Genomic DNA, 25798 nt, shown 5'->3' on the forward strand with positions numbered 1-25798 from the left:
ATGGCTTCTGAATGTGACAACATCATCCAAATCTCACTCACGCTGGGCAGGTGTCAGTAACCTGGGATCGGCTCCTCTCTGGAACTACTGTTTCTGCTGAAAAACTCATTCAAGTGGTGGAGTGGTTCTCTTACACGTGGGATTCTGTTCCTAGAAAATCCTCCTTCTTACTTCACAAGAGGTGTTTTATTCCAAGGTAGGTGAGAAATGAGCCTACGGGACAAATTCATTTTAATTGGAACCTTCACCCAGGCCCACAGTTCAATTCTGAGTACCCATTATTTCACAAAATCTCAGGTCAGACCTTCAACAAACTCAAACCAAGGATGCTAAGAACACAGATAAAGCTAGACTGTTACAGAACTCAGAAACAACTATGCTGTCTGCCTAAGGATTCCGAAGACATCTAGAAATCCCAGAAACAGAGCTGCTACATGGTAACATACAATCGGTCACATTATTCCTTCACAGGTCAAATTATTTCTGCTAAGTGCTCCAGAGGATGCGACGCTGACTTTTATAACCAAGATAGTAAATGAGAAGGACCATGACATCTGGAGAAAATCTGAATTTGTCTTCCAGTTTGTCATCCAATAGTTTTGTGACTCTAGACATATAACTGCCCTCTCAGTCTATTTTCTTATTTGTTAAGGGGGCGGGGGTGGGGGGTTATAATGACCTAAGTGAGAGTTCATGAGCACAAACCAACGAGTAAGAAGAATGAGTATTTCAGAGTTCCCATCCTGGCGCAGTGGTTAACGAATCCGACTAGGAACCATGAGATGAGGGTTCGATCCCTGCCCTTGCTCAGTGGGTTAAGGATTCGACGTTGCCGTGAGCTGTGGTGTGGGTTGCAGACGCGGCTCGGAACCCGAGTTGTTGTGGCTCTGGCGTAGACCGGGGGCTACAGCTCCGATTCGACCTATAGCCTGGGAACCTCCATATGCCGCGGGAGCGGCCCCCAAAAATAGCAAAAAGACGAAAAAAAAAAAAAAAGAATGAGTATTTCTATGAACAACAGTTGCTAATATTTACTGCCAGGCGCTGTGCTACAGTATTTAATTCTTTGAACAACCTCACAGGGTATATGTTGTTAAAAACCTGAGTTTTACAGATGAAGAGATGAGGTTTCAAGCAGGTAACCTTTATCAGATAATTCTTATACCCAGTTCTGCCCTGTATCAAAGACCACAGGAACCCCACCCCCTCTCCTGGGCAGGGAGCATCCATCACGGGTGTGCACGTGCCCCACTCCCGCTGGCCGCGAGGACCACGCCGTCCTCGTGGTGGAGGGGGCGGACACACGAGAAAAATGCATGCTCCCCGAGGTCCGGAGGTCCGGAGTCCCCACGCCCAAAGCCGGGGACTTTCCCTGACAAGAGACTCCTCCGAGGCCACCCCCACCGGCCCTCTTAGGTTCCCGGGTACTGCCTCCCCACCTTCGGGTACCACCGTTACCCCTGCCGCTGCCACCCCCCCCCCCCCCCGCCACCCGCTCCTTGAAGCCACACAGGGCCGCCTTAGCCCTCGTTCAACCGTTCTGCCTCGTCCACCACTCGCCCTCTGGCCGCACCAGCTCCCTGAGCGGCGTACAGACCTGGTAGCTCTGGAACAACTTCCCACAACAGGTCCAAGACTTTCTAGAGGGAGAGCCTGAGCGATATCGCCCAGGCGCTGAAGTAGCGGAAGATCATTTCCCATAACCACGCGCGGCGACTCCCAAACATCCAGACTCCATTTCCCAGAAGCCTGCTCGCCAGGACCTTGAGGAAATTTGGGAAACGTTAGCGTTTTTTAGCAATTCAGAGATTGTGGCCTAAGGGTATCGCTTCTACTGTACGCTGTCCGGAGGTTTTTTTTTTTTTTTTTTTTTTTTAGTACCTCAGACAAATAGTCTCAGGGGCAGGGTGCCTTTTTTTGTTTTGTTTTTGTCTTTTTAGCGGCTCATGGAGGGTCCCAGGCTAGGGGTCTAATCGGAGCTGTAGCCGCCCGCCTATGCCAGAGCCGCAGCAAAGCAGGATCCAAGCCACGTCTGCGACCTACACCACAGCTCACTGCAACGCCGGATCCTTAACCGCTGAGCAAGGCCAGGGATTGAACCGGCAACATCATGGTTCCCAGTCGCATTCATTTCCGCTGTGCCACAAAGGGAACTCCCCCAGTGTGCCTTTTAAAACTCAAGGAGGCAAAGTTGAAAATCAATATGAGTTATTAATATAAGTAGGAAAGTTACTTTAAATACTAAGTAATTAAGTGAATTAAATAGTAGGAAATACCAACAATAAAGTACTATTGAAACATAAGTGATAAATAATAACATTAATTTCAGAAGTGAAAAATACAAGCAAGTTGGGGCTTCAGGTAACAAGTAAAAATAAATCCAGCCTCAGATAATGAGAAATACTTTAAAAAAGGCTATTGCAATAGAAAGAATGCCTTGATTTCAGAATCTAAAAGCATCTTAAGGAGTTCCTGTTGTGGCTCGGGGTAATGAACACAAGGCTAGTATCCATGAGGACGCAGGTTCAATCCCTAGCCTTGCTCAGGGCATTAAGGATCTGGCATTGCCCTGAGCTGTGGTGCAGGTGACAGACACAGCTTGGATCCCTAGCTACTGTGGCTGCTGAGCAGACTGGCTGCTGCAGCTCTAATTGGACCCCTAGCCTGGGTACTTCCATAGGCTAGGGTGTGGCCCTAAAAAGATTTTAAAATTTTAAAAAATAAAAGCATCTCAAAATTAAATAGAAGAAGGCTTTTTTTGCCTAAGGAGGAGTAAGAAGGGTTAGCAGGAACTCTTGAGAGGAAATTGGCCTGGTGAGTGCAGGAGGTAAACAAACACTGTGATTGGGTAGCCTGACAGGAAACTTGTATGGCTCTGATTCACACTTTTTGGAATGAGCTGTTAAGGGGAGGTGGATATTTAGTATTTGCGTGTTTGGTCAGACATGGGACAGCCAAAGTTCAGGGATTTGTGAGGGGTAGAGAAACCTAATTAAAGTTGGGTCAAGCAAAGTCAGTGTAGACCTGACCTACAAGAAATTCTAAACTGAGTCCATTAGCCTGAAAAGGAAAGATACTAGACAGTAACAGATAAAAAATATCAGTAAAGATAACTATGTAGGTAAATATAAAAACTAGTATTATTGTTTTTTGTTAGTAACTCCTCTTTTTGTTTCTCATGTCATTTAGAAAACAGATGCACCAATGGTAATTGTAAAACAAGGTTAATTCCAAGAATCACACAAATTACCAAAACTGACTCAAGAAGAAATAGAAAATCTGAACATATCTGTAATGAGATTGAATCAGTAATCAAACCCCTATCCCCAACAAAGAAAGGTCTAGAATTGGTAAATTCTAAAAATATTCAAAGAATTTCCCAAACTCTTCCCTACAATAGTAGAGGAAAGATCACTTCTTATATCATTCTATAATGATAGCATTACCCTTGTTAAAAGAAAAAAAAAAAAGAATCACAAAGAAAAACTACAGGTGAAAATTCCTTATCACTATAGATATAAAAATCCTCAATAAAATACCAGCAAACTCAAGGCAATAGCATATTAAACAAATAATAATAATAGGATCATTCACCCTGACCTGGTGGGATTTATTCCAGGAGGGCAATGTTGATTTAGAGGGAGGGAAAGAGCTACCAACACAAATACTTAGCAAATTAGTTCATGATAACAAATAATTGAAAGTAACTTAACAATAAACTATGATAATGCATAAGATGGAACAGTAGATAGTGATTAAAAGTAGTAATGTGGATATACTAACACAATTTCTAACTAGTCAATCCTTCAATAAGTAACCTAATTTCTTACTAGTCAATCCTTCAATACCACAATCAGCTGTTATAATTAATAATTCTTTATATTAAAATTTCCAAGCTCAAATTGCTAACTACTATTATTTGGCTGTGGTCAATGCAGAATTGGTACCAGAAATGATCTCTGTAGATACCCAGGTAAAGATGGAATTTTAGGATTGGTTTGGCTGTGCCTTTCAGTTTGAGTACAATACTGATCTCCTTGCCAGTGGTAAATGAGATGTTTATAATCTATGACATACAGAGATATCACAACTGAACAAGTTATCATTTATGAAGCACCAACTGAAACGTGCCTTGCAGGCCCAGGAGGCTACTGCACTTGACTATTATGGTAGTCAGGATGACTATAAGGATTATACGGGGAGAAATTCTTCTGAGTGCCCGTGAGCATTTAGAGAGAGAAAATGGCAAGCTCAAGCCTGTCATTTCTCAGCAAAAATTATGGTATGAAAACCAGACAACTTTCATGGCAGCCCAAAAAAAGTTCTTATCTTTGTTGCTGTTAAGGCTGACATTGCTGAAATTCAATATAAAATTTAATCATGCAGGACTTCTGGCCAAGGTGGAGTAATCCCAGTCCTAATAACTATTCTCTCTGGTGACAAAAATATCCTGGACATATAACAAAAAGCAACCACAGATAAATTCTGGAAGGTGGAGAGAAGGCAGACTGCCTATGGGCCTACCAAGGCATCTAGTACCACTAGAACGATAGTGGTGATTTTTTTTGGTTTTCTTATTACCTCCTATATATCTCAGACAGAGTACTGCAGAAGCCCACAACAGACCAAAAACAAAACAAACAACAAACAAGCCTTTTCCCTCTCCAAAAGAAAAAGGAAAGAGTGGCCCAACAGAACCCATTTTCCACCCCCTGCTGTGTTGTAGCAGATGGTGGTGCTCTGATTCCACCAGTAACCCCCCATTCCCTTCCTGGTGGAAGAAGGCGGTGTTTCAAATTCCCCTGCTGGGTGATGTTGACAACACAAGAAGGGAGTTGATCTTCCATTCCCAATCAACAAGAAGCAGAAGGTGCTTTGATTAACCTATAACCTACCACATTAGTGTCAGTGGGGCTGAGCCAAGAGCTTCTTTTTCATCTCTCACCTGGTGTTTTGATTCCTCTACCAAGGTAATGGTGGAAGAAGAGTCCAGTGGTGAGCTAAGCCTCCACCCCTACCTGCCATCAATGAGAGTACAACTCAGCAGTCTACTTGCCATCTTTGGTGCAGATGAGGCCCAGTGGGTAGCTGAACCTACTTAGCTACCCGGCAGCAATGAGATTAAATAAGGCAATATATGGTTGAGCTGGTCAACATTTTGATTACTTTAACCACCTAATGTCAGGGGAGCCCAGCGAGCAGCTAAGCTTCTACCCTCACTGGCAATGATGAGGCAGAGCAAGGTTGTGCAAGGGAGAGCTAGTCAACACTCAGCTCCCCCTCTTTAGTGTCAGGTGGCACAGCAGAAGCTGAGCCTCTACAACTCTACATGAGAGAAGCAGAATTACAAGTAGAAGGCAAGTACCAAGATTCCTTGCTCCCCTGGTGTCAGCAAGGTCCTCCAGAGAGCCACACTTACATACCCAACTGGAGACAATGAGATGGTGTGAAACAATGTCTCACTTTTACAAGGGAGATGTCAATGAGACTGAGGCAGGGGCTGACCATGTATCCCACCCATCTACAACAAGGCAACTCCACTTTTTCCAGGGTAGTATCAGTAAGGCCTAGCAAGAAGCCCAACATATACTCTCAACCACCTTTCATGCTACAACTAAACAAGGGGACTGCCTTTTAAAAAAGAAAATTAGGGGTTCCCGTTGTGGCTCAGTGCATTAAAAACCTGATACAGTGTCTGTGAGGATGAGTGTTTGATCCCTGGCCTCGCTCAGTGAGTTAAGGATTGGGCATTGTCATAAGCTGTGGCTTAGGTTGTAGATGCAGCTTGAATCTGGCATTGCTGTGGCTTGTCTCTCTGGAGGCAACAGTTCATTCCAGGGCTGCCTTAAGGATCTGGTATTGCTGCAGCAATAGATTGCAGCTCTGGCCTGGATTTGATCTCTGGCCCAGAAACTTCCATATGCCACGAGGGCAGCTGAAAAATAGAAAATAGATGAATAAATAAGAAAATTAAGCAAGGTTCTAGAGTCCTAAAATATAATATACAAAATTTCCAAGATATAATGGTAAATCACTAACCATACCAAAATCTAGGACAATAACAACTTGAGTAAAAAAGACAGATACCAATACTGAAATGAATTAGAGTTGGAATAGTCTGGCTGAGATTTTAAAACAACTACCATCAAATTTACAAATATGCCTGAAACAAATGAAAAAATAGAAAAATCTAAGCAAGCAGAAGTTAGCGAGGAAGGAAGGAAAACAAAACAGAAATCAGAGAACTGAAAAAAACCCAATAACTGAATTTCGTTTGTTTGTTTGTTTGTTTTTGTCTTTTTAGACATATGGAAGCTTGCGGCATATGGAAGTTCCCAGGCTAGGGGCCACAGCAATGCCAGATCCGAGCTGAGTCTGCGAACTACACCACAGTTCACGGCAACACTGGAACCTTAACCCACTGAGTGAGGTCGGGGATCAAACCTGCGTTCTCGTGGACACTAGTCAGATTTGTTTCAGATGAGCCAGGACAGGAACTCCCACGATAACTGATTTTTTTTTTTTTTTTTTTTGATGGCTAGATGGGATCAATAGTAGAGTAGAAATGAAAGAGGAGAGGATCAATGAATTTGAGGGCAGATCAATAGAACTCACTCAATGCAAAGAACAGAGAGAAAATTGACTTTAAAAAAATGAATAGAAACTTGGGGACCTGTGAGATAACAATAAAAGGGCTAATATCGGAGTTCCCATTAAAGTATCCATGAGGATGTGGGTTCAATCCCTGGCTTCACTCAGTGGGTTAAAGGATCTGGCATTGCAGTGAGCTGTGAACAGTGGTGTAGGTCACAGACATGGCTTGGCTCTGGCATGCCTGTGGCTGTGATGCAGGCCTGCAGCTGCAGCTCCGATTGGACCCCTAGCCTGAGAACATCCATATGCTGCAGGGGCGGCAAGCAAAAAAGCAAAAAGCAAAAGAAAAAAAAAAAAAAAAAAAGGAGCTAATATCCCTGAAGGAGAGGAGAAAATGGAACTGAAAAAGTATTTGAAGGAATAATGGGAGTTCCCATCGTGGCACAGCAGAAACCAATCTGACTAGTATCCATGAAGATGCAGGTTCCATCCCTGGCCTCGCTCAGTGGGTTAAGGATCCAGCATTGCCTCGAGCTGTGGTGTAGTTTGCAGATGCGGCTCAGATCTGACATTGCTGTGGCTGTGGTGTAGGTCGGATGCTACAGATCCTATTCGACCCCTAGCCTGGGAATCTCTATTTGCCTCAGGTGTGGCAAAGAAAGAATTAAAGAAAGAAGGAAAGAAAGGAAAAGAAAAGAAAAGAAAAGAAAAATAATGGCTGCAACTTTCACAAATTCAATTTGGCCAAAAAAAAAGTTTAAACCATAAACACACAAGAAGCTGAGCAAATCCCAAACAAAATAAGCCCAAATAAATCCACACAAGATACAGCATAATAAAACTTCTAAAAACTGAAGAAAAAGGAAAAAAATCTTGAAGGCAGACAGGGAGAAGACATTATTTGAAGGAAATAGCAATTTAAATGACAGGAAATGTTCCATCTGAAACTATGCAGGCCAGAAGGAAATATGTACATTTCATAAAGTAAGGGGAGATAATTGAAACATTGTTAGATGAAGTGTAATTAGTAGAATGTGTCAATAGCAAACCTACTCCAAAACAATGACTAAAGGAAGATACATAAGCAGAAAAGAATTATAGCAAAAGGCCTGAAACTGCAGAGAGGACCGAAAAACATCAGAATTAGGTAAAAAGACACGTAAATATAATTATCCTTGTACTAATGTATTTCTTAAATTTTAAAATCAAAGCAAAAATTATAAAAATACTTAAGCCCTAACATATTATTGATTAAGTTAAATGTAAATAGTGTAAACACAACAGATCAGCAGAGTGTATTTTAAAATGTCCAACAATGAGTTCCTGTCGTGGTGCAGCAGAAACGAATCCGACTAGGACCCATGAGGTGGCAGGTTTGATCCCTGGCCTTGCTCAGTGGGTTAAGCATCCAGCGTTGCCGTGAGCTGTGGTGTAGGTTGCAGATGTGGCTTGGATCTGGGGTTACTGTGGGTGTGGCGTAGGCTGGCAGCTACAGCTCCAATTAGACCCCTAGCCTGGGAGCCTCCATATGCCGCGTGTGCGGCCCTGAAAAAAAAAAAAAAATAAATAAATAAATAAAATAAAATGTCCAACTAGAAGTTCCTGATGTGGCCCAATGGGATCGGCAGTGCCAGGACGTGGGTTTGATCCCAGCCTGGCACAGTGGGTTAAAGGATCTGGCCTTGCCACAGCTTCAGTGTAGGCCACAGGTGTGGCTCAGATTTAATCCCTGGCTGGGAGCTCCACATGCTGCGGAGCAGCCAAAAAAGAAAAAAAAATGTTAAAAAATGAAAATATATATCATGTAAATGTTAATCAAATAAAGCAGGAGTGCCTTTATTAATTATCATATAAAGTAAACTTCAGAGCACAGAAAATTATTAAAGACAAAGACATAACGACACAATAACAATGATAAAGGGATCATTCCACCAGGAAGACATCCTAAATGTGTTCACAACAAACCTCAGAGCCTCAAAACACATGAAGTACAAACTGATAGAGATGAAAGAAAAAATAGACAAATCTGCAATTATAGGTCAAGACTCTAACACCATACTCTTAGGACTATTAAACAGTATATCAGTAAGAATATAGAAGAGCTGAACAACACAATCAACAGAACCAAAGTGACATATACAGAGCACTTCACCCCAGATCAACAGAATATAATTTTTTTTCAAGTACCAAAGAAACAGTGAACTGTGGGAGACCATAATGAGTCATAAAACAAGCCTCATCAACTTTTAAGTGACTGAAATTGTACAGTGTCTTCTTTGATCACAAAGGAATAAACTTGAAAGCAGAAATTCCCTGTCTGGTAAATACCAGAGGGTGTTATCTCACAGGTGAAGAGCAGCAGGTAGAGAAGACTGTTAGTGGGATCGGGTCACCTAACATTAGCCACCAGTGTTTGGATCATGGCTTAGCATGAGTTCACCTTCCCTTGTTGCATTCTTTGGAAATTGGAGACAGAACAAGTCTCTGAGACAAATGAATTTGCCCACTAGAGCCTCTGATAAAGGTATTAATATTCTTTATGGTCTTGGACTTGGGGTATTGGCATGGCTACCACAGTTACTGAGCTGTTATCAAAACTGAATGCCTAACCCTTAGGGGCCTGGTGATTCTCCAGCCTCATATGTCCATTTTGGGGATGAGACAACTTGAAGCCCATGACTGATATGGTACAAAGCAACCAAAAAAAAAAAAAAAAAAGAAACCTTCACTTGTCAAATATATATATGTATATTAGAAAATGCAGCAGCAGCATTTATGTGAGAAATTGGTAGCTATCCATGTGCAGGAAATTTTATCATCTACTGTGCTGCCTAAAATAAAACCAGAGTCACTAGCCCTTTGGGGGTCTCATCTCACAGATGGTTCTTTGACTGCTTGGGCCTCGTTTGCTAATGCTCTGGCTAGACTGAAACTCAACAGTGTCCACTGGAAGCCTCAAAACAAACTTAACCAGCAATACAGATTGAAAGTGCTTACGGTGGCTCGAAATGTGTGCAAGATGTCGACTTTTTTTTTTTTTTTTACTATTATAAAGAAATGCTCTTGAGGGCCATGAAGAGAATGGAAACAAATTATGAGTAATGATGAAACTGTTTGACTCATTAATGAATATGCCCACAAGAACAGTTTGTTCTCTGATGAGATCAGCCAGAATCAGCCTGCACCAGCCAGGTTGCCACAATCGTTGAGTATGATGACATGTCCACCTCCACAGCCTGGGCATAAAGGAAAAGACTATTACTAATGAAGAAGCTACTGCTTCATGCCACACTTGTGATTTCTGCCAAAAGATGATTTATTTGTTCTCGGTGGCAAGCCCACATCACAAGGAGAATGGCCTCCCTGCCCACTCCTGGCACATTGCCCTGGCCTCGCTCAGTGGGTTAAGGATCCTAAAAAGACAAAGGACCAAAAAAAAAAAAAAAAAGAGGTGAGGGAGATAAGAGATTATGGGTCTGTGTTGGGTACCTTTTGCCATGAAAAAGTGCAGATTGTTAAACTGGAAATAGCCCAGAAAGCCAAATTCATAAAATGGATTTGTGTGGCTGGAGTCAGTTGATCAGCAACCTGAAAAAATGTCATCATATTGAGGAGTTCCTGTCATGGCTCAGAGGAAACAAAGTTGACTAGTATCCATGAGGATGCAGTTTCAATCCCTGGCCTCGATCAGTGGGTTAAGGATTCAGCATTTCCATGACCTCTGGTATAGGTCACAGACTCGGCTCTGATCCCATGTTGTTGTGGCTTCGGTGTAGGCCAGCAACTACAACTCCGATTCAGTCCCTAGCCTTGGAACCTCCATATGCCGCAAGTGCGGCAGCTAAAAAAAAAAGATAGATGGATTGAAACGACTTCTCTTAGGTTATCCTTCTAAAAACAAGGCCTGAACTCAATTACTCTGATCTTAAGGCCACACTGGAGGCACTGTCAATCAATGCAATCTGACTGATGTGGGTCCCACCTGGGGAGGTCCCAACAGTTGTAAACAACAGTTGTAAACAACAGTTGCTTCCAAGGCACCATGTAAGCCCTCTGGGTTTTACTTCTGTGGAAATACCTCCCTCCCCAAACATGGTAATTTGAGACTTGGAGGTAGTTACAACATCAAGTGTTTAAGAAAACACCTTTAGTAGATCATGTAGGTCTCAGATGACTATGGAGAACCAAACTACCTTTGGTTATTTGGGTGAGATCAGAGGGTTAACTGATATGGGTAGTATTATCTAATGGGAATAATTCCACTAGAAAATGTGAAATAATGATACCACTTCAGACTTGGAAGGCCAGCCAGTCAGCCTCATCACTGATCAGGGTTATTATGAATGGCAGAATCGTTGTTGACCTTCTCCTTGCATACCAAGGTGGTGTCTGTGTGATTGCTAATATATCCTGGATTACTGCCTTGAGCCAGTATAAAGTTCAATACAGAATTTTCCTTCAAACTTGGTTTGAAAGTAGACCCCAGGGATTCATGAGATTTGTGAAGCTGGCTAGAATCATGACCCTTAGGATCATGGCTGGGGTCAGTACTTTAGGTCGTCCTCATCCTGCTGCTTAGAGTCCTGTTGACAATAATCTTAATTATGTTGTGCATGAGAAACACTGAACAGATTTGGTGCCAGCTAGTACTGGCCAGATTAATAAGAGTGAAATTTGGGGAGTTCCCATCATGGCTCAGTGGTTAACAAATCCGACTAGGAACCATGAGGTTGCAGGTTCGGTCCCTGGCCTTGCTCAGTGGGTTAAGGATCCAGCATTGCCATGAGCTGTGGTGTAGGTCTCAGACGCAGCTTGGATCTGACGTTGCTATGGCTCTGACATAGGCCGGTGGCTATAGCTCTGATTAGACCCCTAGCCTGGAAATCTCCATATGCTGCAGGTGTGGCCCTAAAAGGACAAAAGACAAAAAATAATAAAAAATAAATAAAAATAAAGACTGAAATTCACATGGGAAAATTCATCAGAGTCCAAAAGTCTGGGTAGATTTGGGTGGGAGGCAGTTCTCCACAAATATCACATTTTTCATAGTCTGCATCCTCTGAGCAAAGGCATTTACAACCAATTTTAAATGTCTGTATAAGGAGAAATTTCAAGATGATAAAGCTTAGCAGCATCTCCTTCCCTGGGGACAATCCATGGTAATAAAGAAAAAGACTTCTCCTTGCCCTCCCAGAGAAGATTTCCTTACATTCCTGGGAAAAGACACTTCCCTGCACCCCTGAAAGACACTGGTCATCCTATATAACATCAGTTTCTAATTTCAGGATTTCTCCTTTATAATGCACTGTACTGCATGTATAGGCACCAGCTGGCCTTTACTGTGTTGCCCCGTGGGAACTGGAGTTCAGGGAATCAATGCTATGAAGCTACTCTGGCTTCCAGAAAAAGCAAGGGGTAATAAAATGTCTTTATCTCTGCCCAGAGACCTTGAGTTTTCTGTGTGTGTGTGTGTGTGTGTGTGTGTGTGTGTGAGAGAGAGAGAGAGAGAGAGAGAGAGAGAGAATGTAAATCTGTGATTTTACTCTTCTTTCAGCTGAGTTATCCTGTCACAGTGTTATATTTATATAGCAGACTAACTTCTTAGCTTGAAAGTAAGATGAAAGTCTCAGATCTTTCACAATTCGTGGATTTATAGTGACCACCAAAGGCCACCTGCTATAAAAGACACTCTTTATCAGGTGGAAAAAATTGTATGCTCTGGGATGTTGGCAAGTCTGTTTCTCCATCTACCATAGTAATCATGGCCTCAATAAGCCCATGAATAAAGTGGCTATGGTAGCAGGGAGAGACACTATACATGGGCTCAGCAATATGGACCTTCCTTACCAAGTCTGACTTGCTAATTAGGTAATGCTAATCAGTCAGCAACAACAGACATCAACACTAAGTCTTGATATGGCACCATCATTCCCAAAGACCAGCAAGCCTCCTCCCAGCACATTGATTATATCTGACTTTTTTCATCATGCAAGGGGCAGAGATTCATTCTTACTGGAATGGACACATATTCTGGATACGGATTTTCCTTCCCTATTTGTAATGCTTCTGTCAGCACCACCCCTTGTGGTCTCAAAGAATGCCTTATCATCCCATAGCATTGCATCCGGTCAAGAAACTCATTTCACAGCAAAGTCTCAGGGCCACGGAATTAACTGGTCTGACAACATACTTTGTTACCCAGAAACAGCTGGCCTAATTTGAAAGGTGGAATGGCTTACTAGAGACTCAATTACGTTGCCAATTAGAAGACAATATCCTACATTATTATTACATCAGGTTCGTAACTCAGAGCCACAGCAAGAACTCCTTATTGTTGTTTTAATACAAAAATGTTTTGGTTATTTGTTACATAGTAATAGATAACTAAGAGACTCATTTACTTCAGTTCAGAGAAGAGCTTCCATCCTTGTTGAGAGGAGAATGCCTTGTTATCCTGTACTAATCTTGGCCACCAGGCAAGGAGACAGGCATATATCTTTGAGCCTGTACCATAGGATAGCAGGTTACTTTGGCCCTAAGAATTCATCCTAAATGTCATCAGGTTGAACTTCTTGGGCACAAAACAACAACTTGGGTTTCAAGAACAATCTAGGACTTTATCCTTTCTCTCTTTACCCCTATTCTAGACTCAATATATTTGAAAAATTCGAAAATATATACATACGAAATTATTATATAACAACTCCTCCACACAGAAAAAATGCTCATAAATCTAGGAGTAACTAAATAAAGTGCTAGTTAAAGGCAAGAAGAAAGTCAATTAGACTAATTTATCAAGATCGCTTGGGCTGCATCATGAGACCAGTTTATTTGGGCCTGTAAGATAATGGAAAATAAATATTGGTCTCTGCCCAGTTGCTAGTACAGGGATCCTAAAATAATTAGACATTCTTAAGTAATAAGAACACTAGAAACATTTTTGTTCTATTTGGTCTTTGACACTGGTTTCTGACACGGTGCTTCTGAAACCCTGGGAATTTCCTTGGTGATATTTTCTTTTGTTCTGATGAGGCAACTCTGGGTAGGCTCCTCAATGGATATAAAATCAATAACTCAACCTTTCAAATTAAGACATTTAAGAAGCAAGAGCAAAATAAATTTGAAGCATACAGAAAGAATTGATAATAAAACATGAGTACAAATTAATAAAGACAGAAAAAATATTAGAGAAGATCAATGAAACAAAAATCTGGTTCTTTGAAAAGATCAACAAAACTGACAAACCTTTAGCTAGATAGACTGGCAGGGGGCAAGGAGGGAGAGAGGGGAGACTCAAATTACTGGAATGAGACATAAAAGAGTATATTTGGATCCCAGACCCTGGAACTTCCACATGCCACAAGAAATAAAGAAAAGAGTATAAAATTTACTATCTATCTTATAGAAACAAATTTTAAAAAGATGATAAGTGCTATAAAATGGTATAAACAATAGTACACCAATAAATTAGGTATCTTCATATAAATGTGAAAATTCCTGGAAAAACACAATGGACCCAGATTGACAGAGGAATAAATGGACACTCTGAATAGACTTGCAATATGTAAAGAGTTCAAGCCACTAATCAATAACTGTCAGGAAGAAAAGCCTAGGCCCAGATGTTTCACTATGAATTCTACCAAACATTTATAGAAGAATTAATAACAATTCTTCACAAACACTTCCAAAAAAAAATAGAAGAGGATTGGTACATCTCCCAACTCATTTCATGTGGTCTGTATTATGCTAACAAAACCAAAGGCATGACAAAAAAAACTAAGACAAAAGAAAAGTATCTCTTATGAATATATGCACAATAATTCCCAACAAAACGATAGCAAACTAAATCTTACACAACATACAAAAAATATATATCATGATAAAATTTTCCTCAGGAATTCAAGGTTGGTTTAACATTTAATAATCAAATGATATCATATATCATATCAAAAATATAAATATCAAAAACCACACGATCATCTCAACAGATGATGCAAGTCATCTCAGAAAAAGCAATGACAAAATTCAACACCCTTTCACAAAGTTCTCAATGAGCTAGGAATAAAAGGAAACTTCCTCAGCCTGATAAAGGGCACCTATGAAAACATACAGCTAATACCATACTTAATGGCACAATATGCAGCTTTGGGTTTGGCCTCTTTTCTTTTTTTTTGGCCACCCCACAGCATAAGGAGTTCCTGGGCCAGGGATCAAATGGGAGGCACAGTCTAAAGCCAGATCCTTCTAGATGTTCCATAGTTTGTCCATTTCCCTGTTGAAGGTTATCTGAGTTGTTTCCAGTTGGGGTGTTTATGATTGAAGATAGTATAAACATTTGTGTTGAGCCTTTAATGTTGACATAAATTTTCAATTCACATAGGAGTTGGATTGCTGATTGCGTGGTAAATGTATGTTCAATTTATAAGAAATTTTAAAACTGTTATCTAAAGTGCCTGCATTATTTTGTATTCCCACCAGCAATGAATGAAAACTCCTGTTTCTCAATATCCATAGCAGTACTTTGTATTTTCAGTGTTTTTCTTCTTGTTCTTCTTGTTTTTCTTCTTCTTCTTTGCACCTGCAACAGATGGAAGCTTCCAGACTAGGGCTCAAATCAGAGCTGCAGCTGCCGACTTACATCACAGCCACAGCCGGAACCTTTATACCATTCCATGTATTTGACATTGTGAAAAAGACTAAATTATAGGTCAGAGAATAGATCAGTGGGTGCCATGGGCTGTAACTAACAGTTGTGCATGGTAGAGTGATGATGCATTTATCAAAACCCACAGAGCTGTATACCACCAGGAGAGAACCTAACTCTATTCAAAAAAGTAAAATCAAACAGGGTATGGATGGAATGCAGACTGTGACAAGCCACTCTGTTTTTACAAATGTATGTACCATGTAATCTGAATGAAAAAAGGGGGAGAGGGAAGGAGCTGCCCTAAATAACTTTGTGAATCAACTTTTTGACTGGCTGCTATGCTACTATAACATTGCAAACGAAAAGAATTCTATGTAAACACTATAGTTCTCACAGGGGTTAGCAATCCTGAAACTGCATGTATATTAGGGCTAAAAGAATAAGTAAATATATTGTAGCTAGGTATCTCAAAGTCTAAGTATGAAGTTAAAAATAAGGAAAGGTTAGGTGGGAAGGCTAGAATGAACACTTGATGGAGGAGGAGATACCCATGTGAACTCATATTCTTTCTTTTTTTTTTTTTTTGGCCACTCCGAGGGCATGTAAAAATTGCTGAGCCAGGGATGGACCCTGAGTCAGAGCAGCAGCCTGAGCTGCTGCAGTGAAATGCTGGTTTCCCAACCTACTGAGCCACAAGGAAACTCCCATGAACTCATATTCATTTAAATATATATTAATGTGTATGTACATATATGTGTGTATATATATACACAGACATATATAAATGTAGATATTATGATATAGATGACTAACATGGATTAGTAAGCATACATATATTTCTCAGCTCTAGAAACAGTTACAGCCAGTATCTAGTAAGCACACCTAGAGCTTGATTTTCCTAATAAAAGGAACGAGTCTTCTTAGAAAAATGGCTGATTCTAGGTCTGGGGCCAAGAATATGTAAGATGAGCTAGGAGCATCTTACAGCGTCCAAGAGGAAGTGTTTTTTTGTTTTTTTTTTTAATGATTAGGATATGTTAAGAAGATCCAAAAGCTAACCTATTACAGCTCTCAATGCCCAAAGTTAGAATAATTTGAGCAACATAATTACATAATAGTATTGAATGAAAACCTGACAAAAAAAAGGAAAAAGCAAGAAAATGAACAAATTCTTAAGTGAATTTTGCTCAGTGAAAAAAGCCAAACCCAAGAGATACATATAAGTCCATTAGACATTCTAAAAAGGATAAAATTATAGAACAGACAACAGATCAGAGGCAGCTGGGTGAGAAAGATGAGTTGAATAACCATGGTTTTGAATAAAATAAATATCCATGAATGCACACTTATATAAATAAATGATGTAATAAACATGGGAAATGAAAACTTTTCCTTATAGGAAAATACAACATTTTAAAATTATATTTTTATTAGAGTATAGTTGATTTATGTGTTGTGTTTCTGCTGTACAGTGTAGCGATCCAGTCATATATATAAACACATTCTTTTTCTCATGCTATCTTCCATCATGTTCTACCCCAAGAGATTGGATATAGTTCCCTATGCTGTATAGTAGGACCTCATTAATTACCCATTCTAAGTGTAATAGCTTGCATCTACCAACCCCAAACTCCCAGTCATACTACTTCCTCCTCCCTTTGCCTTGGCAACTACAAGTCTGTTCTCTATGTCCATGAGTCTGTCTCTGTTTTGTAGATAGGTTCATCTGTGCCATATTTTAGATTCCACGTGTAAGTGATATCACACAGTGTTTGTCTTTCTCTTTCTTTCTTTTTTTTTTTTTTTTTTTTTTTTTTGTCTTTTGTCTTTTTGTTGTTGTTGTTGTTGCTATTTCTTGGGCCGCTCCCGCGGCATATGGAGGTTCCCAGGCTAGGGGTTGAATCGGAGCTGTAGCCACCGGCCTACACCAGAGCCACAGCAACGCGGGATCCGAGCCGCGTCTGCAACCTACACGACAGCTCACGGCAACGCCGGATCGTTAACCCACTGAGCAAGGGCAGGGACCGAACCCGCAACCTCATGGTTCCTAGTCAGATTCGTTAACCACTGAGCCACGACGGGAACTCCCTGATTTTTTTTTTTCTTCCAATTTTTAGGGCTGCACCTTTCTCTTTCTGACTTACTTCATTTAGTATAAGAATCTCTTGTTGCATCCACATTGCTGCAAATGGCATAATTTTTTTTTTTTTATAGCTGAGTTGTATTCCATCGTATGTATGTACCACATCTTCCTAATCCCTTCTTCTGTCAATGGGCATTTAGGTTATTTCCATGTCTTGGCTATTCTGAATAGTGTTGCAGTAAACATATGTGTGGATGTATCTTTTTCAAGGAAAGTTTTGTCTGGATACATGCCCAGGAGTGGGATTGCTGGGTCATATGGTAGTTCTATATTTAGTTTTCTGCAGTATTTCCATACTGTTTTCCATAGTGGTTGTACCAATTTACATTCCCACCAACAGTGTAGGAGGGTTCCCTTTTCTCCACACCCTCTCCAGCATTTGTTATTTGTTGACTTGTTAATGATGGCTACACTAACTGGTGTGAGGTGGTACCTCATTGTAGTTTTGATTTGCATTTCTCTAATAATTAGCGATGTTGTGCACTTTTTAATGTGCCTGCTGGCTATCTGTATATCCTCTTAGGTGAAATGCCTATTTAGGTCTCCTGCCTTAGGAACCCACTTTTAAGTGTAGACTGGAAAAGGAAAATCCTAACTATAGCAGAGAAACCTGTCAGACACCATCTTAACCAAGTAACCAAGATTAATGTAAGTTGATAACGTGTCCCTCATATACAGGTAGGACTCATACTATCTGTAGTAATCTTCCTCCAAATGAAAACCTCAGTCCAATCAGGAGAAAACATCAAACTCAAACTCAAGGACATTCTTCAAAATATCCGACCACTATTCTTCAAACATGTGAAGGTAATGAAAGACAAGGGAAGATCGAGATTGGAGAACAAACACATGATTACTAAATGTACTGTGGTATCCTGTGGACTAGTAAAAGGGCATTAGTGGAAGTACTGATGAACTCTGAATAAACTCTGTAGTTAACAAAATTGTACCCATGTCACTTTCTTATCTTTGGCAAATGTACTATGGTTATGTAAAATGTTAACATTTGGGAAAGCTGGGTGTATAATATATGGGAACTATTTTTTGCAACTCTTTGGAAAATTTGAATTTATTAAAACAATTTAAATGACATTGACTAGAAGAGTTAATTACATATTCTTTTATAAAAAGTTCACCATAGGAATTTCTGTTGTGGCATCAGGGGATTGGTGGAGTCTCTGCAGAGCCAGAACGCAGGCTGGATCCCTTGCCGCGCACAGTGGATTAAATGATCTGTCGTTTCCACAGCTGCAGCGTAGGTTGCATCTGTGGCTGGGATCTGATCCCTGGCCCTGGACTTCCATATGCCCCCCAAAAGAAAAAAGAATTCATTATAAAATAATGTCCATATGATTATACTGCGCTAAACGTGTCATGAGGATGCCCACATTAAAAAATGTATTTTTGGTTCAAGAAAAAGCATGGTTAGTTTCGAGAGATGAGAATGCGCTTTCTTCTTTAAGTTTGGTGTATTAACAGTTTCTGACATATGGACAGTTTTTACTATTAATACCGAATTGCCAGCTTGTTTTCGTCATCCCAGAGAATAACTACGCTGGTCACAGACATATAGTTTACATAAATTTATTGCCTAAACTGCTAGGCGATAAATTTATCAAAACTAAAGTAACATCTGTCTACGTTCATAAGTGAAGTTCAAGCACAACTTTACTTTCATTGATTTGTCGTCTATACTAAAACACACAGTATATTTGATGTACATCTCTGAATCTAGGGTCCAGAATCCAGGGTCCAGACAGCAGGAGTGAGTATATCTGTGTCTCAATTCAGTCAACAAGGCAGTACTTAGACTCTTGCAGCTGATTTCTAAAGGAGTGGGCATGGTGTATACTGGGAAAAGATAATCTTTTAGGCGCTTTTACAATGTAAACGCCTTTAATCCTCATAAAAACCGTTAGCTAGGTACTGTACTACTATCAGATTACTTTTGCAATTTATGAGTGAGGCATCGACTTCTAAAGGTAAATCCACTTTTCCAACCCAAGCTGCCAGGAGCCAAACTCCAGCTCGCAGCTAGCGCTCCCTCGAGCCGCACCGCTCCCTCCCTCTGCGCATGTGCATCCCCGCCTCCTTCTCCCGGCTCGTCCTTCCCCGGCCTCCATCCCCTCGTGGGAAACAATCCCTGGCCTCCACGTTCACGCGGCGAGGGAGCTGCGGGTGAGCCCCAGAGGGTGGGGACGAGGGCCAAGAGGACCCCGCGCGGCTCAACGAGCCGGCGGAGGCGGCGGTGCCGGGTGAGGGGTTGGAGCACCGCGAACACAGGCGGGACCCAAGGAGTCTGCGGCGCCCCCAGAACTGAAGGGACAGAGGGCGGGGGCTCTCTGCCTTAGAAGGGCCGGAGTCTTGCGCCACAAGCAGGCGCTCGGTCTCGTTCGGTCTGCAGGTGCCCAGCCCCTAAGTAGAGCAGGCGGCGCCGTGGTGTGGCCGCGGGATGGGGAGTGCGCGTGCGTGACGTGTGCGCTGTACCCGTGGGGAGGGAGCGGGGTTGCCTAGGGGAGAGCGCCTGCGTGACGTGTGCACTGGGCCCACGGGGAAGGGTGAGGGGTGCGCGTAAGAGCGAGTGCGCGTGCGCAACGTGGATGCGTGCGCGTCACGTAGTGACGTGAGCATATGCGTTTCTGGTGCGCTGGGCTTACGGGGGTAGAACGCAAGTTGGGGGAGAAGGAGTGCGCCAGGCAGGGGGGTAAATGAGTTCCTCAGCACTAGTAGCTGATGGGAGACTTGGTTTGCTTACCCTTAAAAGGTGGATATCACGAATGTTTGCCGCATTGTGTAGCTTTGAGCGCTTGTTGTATTTATTTGTGGTGTATTTAACACATGCGGTTGGAGCTTGGACCAGTCTCTAAGGGCCTCCATTCTTTAGTTAACACGTTTGTGAAATGGAATTGGAAAGAGCTGGACCGGCTAGCCACCAAGGCCTTTTCCTGGCTCTAACATCACCCAAATCCCAAGTTATTTATTATGTATTCATTTGTTATTTGTTATGTATAATCATGACACAGTATCCTGAAGCCATCGAAGGCTGTGTGGCGGTGGAAGGTCTGGGACAGATTTAAGAAGAGAGAGGTGAGCTGGAGCTGAGAGGGGTGGGCACGCAGGCTACAGAGGAAATGTCACCTCTTTGGAGAATTTGTGAAGTCATGGTCAGGTTGAAAGGCTCACCAGCCATAGCTAAGGAAATTCTGTCATTATCTGTCCCTACCTCCTCCTGCTCCCCTCCTTCTCCATTCGCTCATTTCCTGAAGTGAGCTGCCCTCAGTGTCCTATTGTTGATGGTGTCTAGAGACATGCTGAGATTCCTCCTCTCCTTGTAGACCTGGCAGACGCACAGGATGGTAGTGCAGGAAGGATCTTTTTGGGTTATCTGCTTCTTATTTGAAAAATGAAAAGAAGTAATTGAGGCCGAGAAGGTGACTGGCTAAGATCATGCATTCGTTAGTGGCAAAACCAAGGTTGAAAATCAGGTCTGCAGATTCCTGGGCTACTGCCCATTTTGTCACAGTTAGGTCAAAGTTTTTTTTAAAAAAGACCCTCTTGAAACTTGTAAGAGCAAAGTTTTTTAAAAAAAATTTATCTTGCCTTAAACACCCCCTTCCCCTTTTTCAGATATTTCTTGGATTATCTGACCTCATAGGATTAATGGTGTTAGTAGGTAAAAAAGATAAGCAATATGGTTTGAGGTATTTACCCCCCCCCCCCACAGTACCAGTTTTGACAAATCCATAGTGTTCCCTTCTTTAGATTACTGTTATATGTTAAACTCATCTTTTCATGTTTTTAATTTTTCTGTGCCACAGAACCTAAATTGGTAATAAATCAATAAGAAACAAATGTATACATTCACTCAGTGAAAAGTATCATGTATAAGTTCAACATATATCGGAGCTACACATGGACACGTAAGTATCTTGTATGTGAAGCTGTGTAGGCAGGTAAATCCAGGAACTACAAAGCAAGCCAAGTTCTTACTTTCTTCTTCCTTCCTTCTCCCTCAGCTCTCCCTCCTCCATTAAGAGTGAAAAATGAGCAAATCCCAGGTGAGTTTTTATTTCCACTCTGTCTTAAAATTGGTTTTCTCAAGTTTCTAAAGGTTTATAAAACCTTGTATCAGCTCATTTGTATTTCTAGCTTGAGTAGCAGATAGTCTTGGCTTTTGTTCTGCATTTCCATTTAAATTTCAACCTAATACATGCATTCTTGCTCCTTTACCACCACTCACCTCAATCTATTCTGGAAAAGGCCACCAAATTGTAGTCACATCCAGTTTTTGTCTTTGTCTTTGTCTTGACCCTTTTGCAGCATTTGATACTATTATCCATAGTCTCTTTGTTTGAAAGTTTCCCCTATTGTCTGTGACACTACCCTCCTAGGTCTCCTTTTCCTAACATCTATCCCTTGTGAAGTCTTTGCCTTTTGCCCCAACAGTGCTTATCCCTGGGTTTATTGCTCATCCATTGCTTAGCCCACTGCCCTTCTCAGCATACCTATTTTTCCAGACTAGTTTTGTCTTTTTAAAATATGTGTATTTTTTAAATTGTTAATATATTAATATAATTTTTAGAAAGTGATACAAAAAAATGTAAGTAAAAATTCATACCCCATCCTCTCCATACTTGGTGCTTCCTCCAGGTAGACTGACATTTGTTTCATGTCTAAACTGTGCCACTCTCTCTGACAGTGGAAGAGTTTTATTAACAGTTATGCTGGGACAACTGGCATGTAATGGAACAATTCCAGACAAACTGAAGTGTATTGTCACCCTACTATAGGTATCTACTTCTTGTTTGTCCTAGTGTTTCATTATTCACTTAAAATATATGTGCCCCTAGCCTTTATTTAAAAGAGAATGTATATTCTTAAGGCTTTTTAAACATAAATGCATTTGTACATCCCTGGCAACGTGTTAAAATTTAGATTTTGATATAGTAGAGCTGGGTGGAGCCCTGGAGTCTGCATTTCTAATCAGCTTCCAGGTGAAGGTAATTCTGCTGCTCAGGGAACCATACTAAATCAGTGTATACACAATTTTCCATTTTTTTCCTTTTCTTTTCCATTCTGTCCCAGGGATCTTTTTGTAATAGAACATGGATTGCTTCTTTCTTTGTTATAATCACATTATCATTCAATTGTGAACGTTCCATATATTAAACTGTTATTAACTATTTCCATTGTTTTGCTACTCCAAACCATGTTTTAATGAATAACCTAACCTTGTCCACATTATTTTATCAGATGAATTCCCACAAGTGAGATTGCCATGTCAAAGGGTTGAATGCAGTTGATAAACTTGATCTGTTTGATGGGATTGTAGTATCATTTCTTAGCTCTGCGTGAGAGTACTTTATTTCTCTACAGCTTCTTCCATAGAAGTATGTGGTTTGCTTTTGGATTTTGGCAACTAATAGGTTAAAAGTGGTATTTCATATAGTTTACATCTGTAATTTTCTCAACTATGAGTGAGGCTGAATATTTTTCCATGTATCTAAAAAGTCTCTTGTATTTATATTTCTTTGAACTATTTGTTCATATCTTCTGTCCATTATACTCTTAGGTTTCTGGCCTTTTTTTTTTTTCTCTTTAGGGCCACACCCACAGCAACATCAGGTCCGAGCTGCATCTGTGACCTATATACTGCTACAGCAACTTGCAGCAGTTCTGGTTCCTTTTTTTTGCATAGATGCACAGTCGTTCAAGCATCATTTGTTAAAAGACTATTTCTCTCCATTTAAATGCCATTGTACCTTTGTCAAAAATCAGTTGACTAAATGAAACAGTGAATACAAATTCACAGATACAGAGAACAAACTAGTAATTACCATGGAGAGAGGGGAGGGAGAGGGGCAAGGTAGGGGAAGGGGATTAAGAGGCACAAACTGCTATGTGTAAAATAAATAAGCTACAAAGATACATTGTACAAAACAGGAATATAGCCAATCTTATACAACTATAAATGGAATCTTTAACAAGTATATATCACTGTGTTGTACACCTGAAACTTAAATAGTATGGTACATCAACTATACCTCAATTACAAAAAAAATTAGTTGACTGTATTTCAGTGGTTCTGCTCTTGGACCCTCTGTTCTTCCATTGTTCTGTGTGTCTCTTTCACCAGTAATGTATTGTCTTGGTTATTTGTAGCTTTGTATAAGTCTTAAAATCAGGTAATATGAATCCTGTTTTTCCTTCTTCCATGCTACATTGGTCCTTCACCTTTGTATATAACCTTTAGAATCATTTTGTCAATATCTTCAAAACAGTTTGGATTTTTACTTGAATTGCATTGAATTTATAGGTTAAGTTGGAAGGAATTGACATGTTAACAATACTGAGTCTTCTGATTGAACTATGGAATATCTCTCCATTTACTTAGATATTTGGTTTATTCCATCGTTTTTGCTTTACTGCATATCCTTATAATAGAGTGTGTTGGATTTATACTTGAGTTTTTTTTTTTTTTTTTTTTTTTTTTTGGTGGTGGTGGTGTAGTAAATAGTTTTTTTTTATTCAAAAAAATGAAATCCCAGTTGTTTATTCTGATATGGGAAAAGTGTTGATTTTTTTTTTTTAATGATTATTTATTTATTTATTTTTTGTTGTTGTTGTTGCTATTTCTTGGGCCACTCCCGAGGCATATGGAGGTTCCCAGGCCAGGGGTCGAAACAGAGCTGTAGCCACCGGCCTACGCCAGAGCCACAGCAACGCGGGATCCGAGCCGCATCTGCAACCTACACCACAGCTCACGGCAACGCCGGATCGTTAACCCACTGAGCAAGGGCAGGGACCGAACCCGTAACCTCATGGTTCCTAGTCGGATTCGTTAACCACTGCGCCACGACGGGAACTCCCTGATTTTTTTTTTTTCTTCCAATTTTTAGGGCTGCACCTGTGGCATATGTGTTCCCAGGCTAGGGGTCTAAATTGGAGCTGTAGCCGCTGGCCTACACCACAGCCACAGCAATGCAGGATCCAAGCTTTGTCTGCTACCTACACCACAGCTCACGGCAACTCCGGATCCTTAACCCACTGAGCCAGGCCAGGGATCAAACCCACGTCTTCGTGGGTACTAGTTGGGTTCATTAACCACTGAGCCATGATGGGAACTCCCAACAGTTGACTTTTTGATATTGACTTTGTATCCTTTGATGTTGCTATATTTTGCTTATTACTTCAGGAGTTTTTTTTTTCTTTTTGAAGATTTTTTTTTTTTTTTTTTTTTCTTCTTAGGGTCACACATGCAGCATATGGAATTTCCCAGGCTAGAGGTCAAATCGGAGCTGCAGCTGCTGGCCTATGCCACGGCCACAGCAACATCAGGTCCGAGCTGCATCTGTGACCTATATACTGCTACAGCAACTTGCAGCAGTTCTGGATCCTTAACCCACTGAGTGAGGTCAGGGATTGAACCCACAGTATCCTCACAGACACTATGTTGAAGGATTAAACCCACAATATCCTCACAGACACCATGTTGAGGTCTTAAACCACTGAGCCAAAATGGGAATTCCTGGTATTTTCTACATAGACAGTCATGTTAATTTCAAATAAAGACAGTTTTATTTTTTTTCCTAATCATATACCTTTTATTTCAGTTTTCTGTTTGTTTACTTTCATTGTCTTGTTTTAGGTTTTTTTTTACACTAGCTAAGACTTGAATAAGAGTATTGAGATAGCACATCTTTGCCCTGTTCTTGCACTTAGGGGAAAAGTGTCCAATCTCTTAGCGTTAAGTATGATGTCAGCTTCTTCATCAAGTTGAGAAAGTTCCCCACTATGTCTAGTGTGCTGAGAGTTTGTATCATGAATGACAGTTGGATTTTGTTCATTGCTTTTTCCTCATTAATTGATACGATCATATGGCTTTTCTTCTTTGGCTTATTGATGTGTTGGAGTATATTGATGCTTTTTTTTTTTAATTGTTGACCCAGCCTTCCACAGCTGCAATAAATTCCACTTGGTTGTGGTTTATATTTCTTTTTATGCATTGTCAGATACGATTTGCAAGTATTTGAGGATTTTTGTATCTATGTATGTTATTGAGAGATATTGGACTTTATTTTTCTCATAATGTCTTTATCTAGCTTTGGTATTAATGTTGGCCTCATATAATGAGTTTGGAAGTGTTATTTCTCAGAGAAGATTATGGACAATTGTTATTATTTTTTCTTTAAATGTTTGAAATAATAACCAGTGACACAGTCTGGGCTTGGTGTTTTCTATTTTGGAAGTGTTTTAACTATTTTTTTTTTTTTTTTGGGTCTTTTGTCTTTTTTAGGGCCTCACCTGCGGCATATGCAGGTTCCCAGGCTAGGGGGTCTAATCACAGCTGTAGCTGCTGGCCTGTGCCAGGGCTACAGCAATGCCAGATCTAAGCTGTGTCTGCAGCCTACACC

General features: G+C 40.8%; 2 protein-coding genes across 10 annotated transcripts in view; one reads left to right on the top strand and one right to left on the bottom strand.

The window, feature by feature from the left end:
* The window catches only part of LOC100738050 (uncharacterized), a 29517-nt gene extending 27818 nt beyond the window's left edge, over positions 1-1699 (bottom strand). The window contains 2 exon segments of the mRNA XM_005671004.4: positions 42-213; positions 1598-1699. The gene's annotated coding sequence lies outside the window, so the exon portion shown is untranslated.
* Positions 1700-19475: 17776 nt separating this feature from the next.
* Positions 19476-25798, top strand: part of ZNF248 (zinc finger protein 248) — a 39933-nt gene continuing 33610 nt past the window's right edge. For 2 of the 9 annotated variants that reach the window (XM_005670987.4, XM_084996984.1), the window contains exons 1-4: positions 19476-19562; positions 20408-20471; positions 21203-21304; positions 21401-21442. In XM_005670987.4, the coding sequence (XP_005671044.3) occupies positions 21428-21442 (15 nt within the window). In that variant the 5' untranslated portion in view covers positions 19476-19562; positions 20408-20471; positions 21203-21304; positions 21401-21427. Of the gene's footprint in view, positions 19563-20047; positions 20472-21202; positions 21305-21400; positions 21443-25798 lie in introns of those variants that run through there. The other 7 variants (XM_021072373.2, XM_084996985.1, XM_021072374.2 and 4 more) reach the window with 4 other exon arrangements.

This window comes from Sus scrofa, chromosome 14 (genome assembly GCF_054392235.1).
Source record: "Sus scrofa isolate SSC_HxYL_T2T_F1_AM1 chromosome 14, Sscrofa_HxYL_maternal_Yorkshire_Landrace_v2.0, whole genome shotgun sequence".
Lineage (NCBI taxonomy): Eukaryota > Metazoa > Chordata > Mammalia > Artiodactyla > Suidae > Sus > Sus scrofa.